Consider the following 7,581-nt stretch of genomic DNA (forward strand, 5'->3'; position numbering starts at 1 on the left):
AACACCCTCACGTTCAATATCCTCCAGAGCTTGATCAACGTTACGAACTCCAGAAACCATGGTGATTGAATTTTTTAGATCTGGATGAGATCTGATTGCCGTTTGTAACAGTGGATGGCGCCAATGAAGAAACGTGGATCTACTCACTGGTAGCAGATCTACTTTCCTCGGGTGTGATTAAACTATTTCACCGATGGTTCTTCTGGATCCGAGTTCTTCCACCTACAAAATGAACAGCGCCGTTACTTACCCCTCAGAAAGGGACAGAGGGGTCCTCTTTGGGGTAACCCTCCGGCGTGAGAATCAGTATCTTTTGGAGAAGATAATAATGTTGTATGTAAGTGAATCTCGAGAGTATTGCTGAATCGCTGAATACTCTTGATTTGTGTGACTGTGTGTTTTCTCTGTAACTGACTGTGAGAGTGAATATGATTCAATATGATTGAATGTGATATCACTGCTTGTAACTGTCAATGATTGAGTGTGAATGAATGTGTCATCAAAGTGGAGTTGATGCTGTATTTATAGTGCTAGGGTTTCCACTGGTTGGGCTCAGCCTCGTTGGCCTCCTCCAATCGCACTGCGCCATGTGTCCTCTGGGACACCTGGCGCTTTCTCGTTGGTTGTAATTATGTGGTAGCACATGTGTCATGCTGAGTTGTCGACCTTTCATTTGGCAGCTGTCAATATCAGCATATTCTTACTCCTTAAAAAGATGCCTTCTAGAAGATTGTCTGACGTGCACAATCAAGGTTGCCCTAATCCTGACTTGAATAAGGACGAGGTTGATTATGTGCACGTGTGATATGCGCCCATCCTGAGGATGCGCGAAGTCTTCTTTTTATTCTCACGCGCAGATATTTCATGCGCAGGTGTGATATGCACGAGCGTGTGATATGCGCCGCGCGATAGTGCGCCGCGCGCATATGCGACGCGCGAGCATGTGATGTGCAAGAGCATGTGATATGCGCCGCGCGTTGATGCGCCGCGCGCATATGTGATGCGCGAGCATATGATGCCTGAGCATGTTTTGTATGCGCCATGCGCCTAGGTTTTGGCTTTGTGCCTTCATAATGTCTTTATCTTGTGGGTTGACCCGCCTTGCTTGGTGTTGAGGCGGGTACATACCTCTTCAAACATCATCAAAGGAAAAAACCCAACAGAACACAACTAAAAATATAAAGATCTCAAGTCTTAATCATCAGTCCGATTCTTGCACAGCCTCCACATTTCAGTCCATAAACCTAATCATAATATGTTAATACCGTGTATATAAACCAACCTACTTACGCATTAAGGGTATGTTTGACAAGGAGCTTTTAGAAGCTTTTAGGGACTTCAAACTTTTAAGAAAAAACTCATACTTAATTAAAAGCCTTGTTTGGTTAAAGGAGCTTGAAGCTTTTAGGTCATGAGAAAAAGCTTAAAGCTTGAAGCTCCTACTAGTCTCGTTTAGAAAAAGCTACAAGCTTTAAGTATCTTAATTACATAAATAACCTTCCAAAATAAGTAAATTTAATATTTTTTTTAGTTATGTCTATTTTGGTCATTTTATACATTTTTTTAAAAGCTACAACTACTCTGCCAAATATCTAAATATATTTAAAAATCTAAAGCTACCCGCTACCAGCTTCAAGCCACCAGCCACCAACTTCCAGATACAACGTTTATGAATGCCCGTTATAATAACAGTAAAGAAACGAAACGTATGGGTCTAGTCATGAGTGAGCCAACTCACATGCAAGAGGAGCCAACTCACATGCAAGAATCATATTCAAGCCTCATTTCTCGGACGTACGTCAAGTTGACCTGTCGGTGTTAGTGTCCTCTCATTGTTTGACTTCATTCACTGAAAGATTCCATTCCACACATATTAAATGCATGCATCCCAAGATCTATGAAAATGGAATCTTCAGCTTCATACTAAAAAGTTACAATAATATCTAAAAAGATCTTGAAAAGTGTATTTGTAATGACGGGTTCACAAAATGGTGTCCCGATTCATTCGCAAAACGGCAAACACCCTCTAGATTCCGGTCACTCTCGATTAAACGAATTGGGATACAAGCAAGAACTCAAGCGCGATCTCTCGTAATTTCTTTTTCAGTTCAATCTCAAATATATATCTGTATGGACGAATCTGAGTGATGCATGACTAAATCTTGTGTCATTTTGAAAATAGCAGCATGTGGTTGAATTTCACTCTTTTTTTTTATTATATATGCATATATATATATATATATATGTATGTAGGAATCTGAGTGATGCAGAGCTGAATGCAGTGTTGTTTTGGAAATTGCAGGGTGTTGTCGAATTTTGCTTTTTCGTTTTCGATTATATCAGTGCTTACGGGTGTAACCACACTGTATAACAGTGGGTTGAATTTTGGTGGACCGGTTGTGTTGGTGTATGGATGGCTGGTTGCGGGTGGGTTCACGATGGCTGTTGGTCTGTCCATGGCGGAAATATGTTCGTCGTACCCGACTTCCGGTGGTTTATATTACTGGAGTGCCAAACTTGCTGGCCATAAGTGGGCACCATTTGCATCTTGGATTACTGGCTGGCCATAAGTGTCGTTATATTAATTGTTTACGATTCTTTGACATATATTTTCTGCATTCTTGGGTTTAGTATAAATGAGTTGGCACTCTGGGGAATACTCGGTCAAAACATGGACCGTATCAACCTAACAGGTTTGGGGTTGACCTGCTTGACCCATTTGTAAACTTTTTAAAATGTTGTTTACGTAATAACCTAAACAATTTTGGCATTTTGTGCCAAATTTTAAAAGTATATCGTCGTAGTTTAAACATAATTGCTTTACAAAATATAAACAGTATGTAAATTTAGAATTTTATGGTATTAACATGTAATAATATTAAACAAACTTAACTTTCTCTTGATAAACCAGTCATGTGACTCCCCCACCCCCGGCGGCACGGGCAAGCACGAATATGCATGCTGATTTCTGGTTTATGTGCGTGACATAATTTTCAAGTTTTTGTAAAATTTTTAGTGTCAACCAGTCAACCTATGAACACGGCCTGTTTAGCAGGCCTACTAGATGGCTAAAGAGATTCATTATAATGAGCTCTTTATGAGGATTGTTAAAAATTAAAATCTTATCTAAAATAAGGGATATTTCAATCTAACATAGCACTTGGTTGTTTATTTATTTTTTCTTTTTTGGCAGGTACAACATTGTAGGGCAGGTACATAAAAACCTATATTTTGTTAATTTATGTTTCTAAGCTCTTCAAACTTCATAATAACAAATATAACAATACTTTTCTGCAGTGGGCTGTGACAACAAGTATCAACTTCTCACTGGCTCAGTTAATCCAAGTAATCATTCTTTTGAGCACGGGTGGCAAAAATGGCGGTGGCTACATCGCGTCTAAGTACACAGTTCTTGTAATTCATGGTGGTCTTCTTCTTATTCTTGCCTTCATAAACAGCCTCCCGATCTCGTGGTTATCTTTCTTTGGACAACTAGCAGCCGCATGGAATATTTTAGGTGTCTTTTTTTTATTTTGTGAAATTATTCTTTTGTCCATCCTATATGCATTATAGAATAGTACACGCCACTTTCTCGCAATCGTGATTCACAAGTTCTACTCAACAGATTAAGAGGTAAATAGAGTAAAGCCCTAATTCACGATCCTCTCTCATTTTACAGTTTATTATGCCTTTTCATTGATTTAATTCCCTGATTTGGTTAGAACAGTAGACAATTTCAGGGTTTTTGATTTTGTGATATGAAGTTAGCATATTGTTACGTTTTGATCGATTGATAATGCCTTTTAAAATTACTCCTTTAACTAATAGCATTTTAGTTGATTTATCGTAGACAATCAATTTTGAAGTAAGCTTTTGGTAATCTTAGATACACCTCTTAAAACATACATTTCATTATAGAATAGCATAGACGACAAATATAGATAGGTAGTATAGATAAAACTTAAATTCAAATGTTGCAAGCAGCTTATGTTGTGTATTAGGCACGCTTCATGATCCGCTTAGAAACCGGGCCATCCGAAAATGATAAAAACCCAAGGGCTTGATCCACTTTCGTAAATAAATTTGGGGATTCAATTCAATTCAATTCAATTCAATTCAATTCAAGCCTTCAAAGAGATCGATCAGCAGAGATTCAATTCAACAAAATCAACAATGGTTCGATTTCTCTTTTCTTTTTTTCTTAGGGCTTCGATTTTTTATTTCAGTCTCACTTATTGTAATTTATTATTTGATTTGATTTAAATAGACGGAACCACTGGAAGAACTCGAACCCTTGTTTGATTACACTCGTGTTCAGCCTCGTGATCTCGTTTGCCTTGACGACGGTATTATTATTATTATTATTATTATTATTATTATTATTATTGATTGCTTTGTGTTGTTGATGATTATGAATAATTTGGCAGATGATGATGATGATGATGATGATAGTTCTTTTATTATTCCTCACAAACGCAAGAAGCCCTCTGGTTCAACTGTAAGCCCTAATTTTATACATACATACATACATAGGTAGCTTCTGTTTGTTTTTCGTATAAAGAAATTGCATCAAGTTGGACTTTTTTCGTATAAAGAACTGAACCGGACAAGCCTTGTTCCCGTTAAGCTTTTATCGGACAAGCCAATGGTTCACGAACAGCTAACGAATGAAATTTCTTGTTCGTGTTCCTTCGTTAAAGGATTGAACTTGTTCGTGAACGGATCACGAGCACAAATGAACATAAAAAATGTTTTTTTTTTTTTTTTTTAATTTTGCTAACCGATAATGGTCAGTGTCAACAGTTTGGTTTTCATTAAAAAATATATAAAAAAAACTCTAATGAACAAACATCAACAAACAAACATTAGAGGACGTTTACGAACACCTTATCGAGCGTTTGCGAACACAATTGAACGGGCATGGCCTTTGTTCGTGTTTGTTCATTTGGCTAATCGAATGAAATTCCTAAGCAGTTAATGCCGGAAAATATCAGATATTAGTCAAGGACCAATATTTGAGATATCGGTTTATTGTGGTGGGATATCGATAATTTTAATATCACGCAGAATTTATATATATAGCAATTTAACACTAGCAATTCGGTATACTCTCCTACTGTTAACAAATTATCCTTTTGTAACTTGCAAAACACTTACAATTGTGGCAAATAGGAGCTGATTAACACTTAAAACACTAATAAACAATAACAATGGACAATTGAGACTTAAAACACTGATATCGGGAAAGTCGGTGACATAGTTGTCAATAGCGCCCATGGCGAATAGCGTGGCGAGGCAGCCATAAGCTGCTACAAGGTTCTTAGCGGCCAATGACGGATATTTGGACCAGTATTTCACATGAGGACTGATAACTATCCCACCAATATTAACTGCATAGGGAAATTCCTTGTTCATGTTTGTACATTTATTAAACGAATGAACATAATTACATAAACGAACTTCCTGCCGAACATTCGATTCGTTCTATTTATATCAAATTTGAAGTCTAAAAGTAGTTCTGAAAAATATTAAACATAAGTAAGCAAGAAGACGTGTGAAAGTTGAAATCTATAATAAGCATATTGTCTTACATGTTATTTAGCAAATATTCATCATTTATGGTGTTTTGAATCTTTATAATATTTAAATTCGATAGGTTGATAAGGTAAAAGTGAGCCGTGAAGAAGTTGTTATTAATGATGCTGAAGACGATGATCTGGATTGGTTGGATTCGCCTCCTATGGTTCCTGTTAACAAAACGAAACCATGTGAAAATTCGCTTATTAAGGAATTAAGGTATAATATACTTGAATGTGTTGGCTTCTGTGTTGATATATTTTTTTTTGTTGGTTTATTGTTTTGTATTTTGTGAAAATAGGCTGAAAAGGCAGGAGTTGTTATCATTTACCGAATCAACTAAAGATTTGGTGCGAACTGTTGAAGAAAACGCTAAAAAAGATTTTAAGAACGTAACGAGTTCGGATTGTGAAAGACCCATTGAGAAGCCTTCAAAACCCGCTGTAGAAAGACCAAAAATAGTTATATCTATTCAAGACAAAGAGGGTGTGAAGCAGTTTCGAGTTTATACGGTTGGTTTTTTGTTCTTAATGATATTAGAGTGTTGCATAATAGTTTTGTCATTTGTGTTTGATAGTTGATAAATGAATTTTCTTTTGAAGGATGATCGGTTTGAGCGGCTTTTTAAGATGTATGCTGACAAAGTGAAGAACAAGGTAGAGAATTTAGTGTTTTGTTTTGATGGTGATAAAATCAACCCATCAGCTACTCCTGGTAGTCTTGAGATGGAAGATGATGACATGATTGAGGTTCATGTGAAGTCAAAATGACTCAGGTACAATTTTTTTTATAGTTTTAAAAGTCCTTTTTCCGTAAACGAACTGAACGTTCAGTGAACAGTTTGTGAACCGTTCAACTGAAAGTTCATTTATGTTCGTTTTTTTTAATAAAGGAACTGGCATGAAGCAAAAAAAATTGTTCATTTAGTTAAACGAGCGAACATGAACACGTCTCATTCGCTCATTTATGTTGGTTTATTTGAATTCGTTTACGCTCGTTCATTTACATTCCCTTATGTTCGCTAGTTACGCCTGTTTACGTTTGTTCATTAATATATTCAGTTGAATTTATTGGGCCATTACAACCTGATCTACTTTAAATAAATTTTCAGGCCCAGTACATTTGTCTTCACATCACTTTTAACTGGTTTACCTCTGTTTTATCTGTTTATCTATGTTCAATTATGTCGTTTGTTTATGTTCATGAACCGTTCGCTAGTTAACATACGACATAAATGAACACGGACATGTTCATAACAAACAAACATGAAGAAGAAAACCCTGTTCGTTTAGTTACTGTTTGATCATTTGTTCAGTTAAAGTTAAACGAACACGAGCATGCCCGTTCGTGTTTGGTTGGTTTGTTTACTAGCCTATCTAATACCCTTTGATTAACAATCGTAAGGCAATTAGTAATGAACATGAGCATGCCCATTCGTGTTTGGTCGGTTTTATCTAATATGCTTTGATTAACAATCGTAAGGCAATTAGTAATACCATTTGAAACATTCTAGAAGTATCCCGAGTATTGAATGTTGTGTATCTCTATGGACAACATGTGTCTCATGCTTTTCTATTCGATTTCAAACAATAATCTATGATCTATCTAACTCTTTTGTATTTGTTTTGGTTCCATTTCAGGTCCGGGTTTGCAAAGATCTTATATTTTATGCAAAACCTTTTGTTGTGGAGCCCGTTGCTACTGCTAGACTATGTCTTGTCATTATAACTTTCACCCTTCTTTCTTTAAATTGTATGTTGAATGCCTTTTGAAATGTACAAAATCAAAATGTTTGTGATAGAAATACTCATGAAATGATAACAGTACTTATTTTGTAGTCAGTTTTTGGTTGGGTTTTGCTACAACACGTTATCAGCACGAGTTGCTTGCTTTTAAGTTGGATTGCACATCATAAGGTAAGTTGGTAATGTCCAATATATATCATTGTTCTTTATTCTCTTAAATATGATCCATATTATAACTGATCTAATATTTGGATGTGTT

General features: G+C 36.2%; 2 protein-coding genes across 2 annotated transcripts; both read left to right on the forward strand.

Annotated features, from left to right (window-relative positions):
* Positions 1–1,972: 1,972 nt before the first annotated feature.
* LOC143582336 (amino-acid permease BAT1 homolog) lies at positions 1,973–3,573 on the forward strand. Its single transcript, XM_077064931.1, has 4 exons — positions 1,973–2,091; positions 2,303–2,563; positions 3,194–3,212; positions 3,298–3,573. The coding sequence occupies exons 1-4, from the start codon at positions 1,973–1,975 to the stop codon at positions 3,571–3,573; spliced, it is 675 nt and encodes a 224-aa protein (XP_076921046.1).
* Positions 3,574–4,153: 580 nt separating this feature from the next.
* On the forward strand, positions 4,154–7,333 carry LOC143582337 (uncharacterized). The gene is made up of 7 exons (XM_077064933.1): positions 4,154–4,176; positions 4,268–4,361; positions 4,428–4,498; positions 5,657–5,796; positions 5,879–6,089; positions 6,180–6,352; positions 7,218–7,333. Exons 1-6 carry the CDS (start codon positions 4,174–4,176, stop codon positions 6,345–6,347), a joined length of 687 nt encoding a protein of 228 aa, XP_076921048.1. The 5' UTR covers positions 4,154–4,173; the 3' UTR covers positions 6,348–6,352; positions 7,218–7,333.
* The last annotated feature ends 248 nt before the right edge of the window (positions 7,334–7,581 follow it).

The sequence above is a fragment of the Bidens hawaiensis genome, unplaced genomic scaffold (genome assembly GCF_021521415.1).
Source record: "Bidens hawaiensis isolate Kalapana, Puna unplaced genomic scaffold, B.hawaiensis_p1.1 tig00031532_1, whole genome shotgun sequence".
Lineage (NCBI taxonomy): Eukaryota > Viridiplantae > Streptophyta > Magnoliopsida > Asterales > Asteraceae > Bidens > Bidens hawaiensis.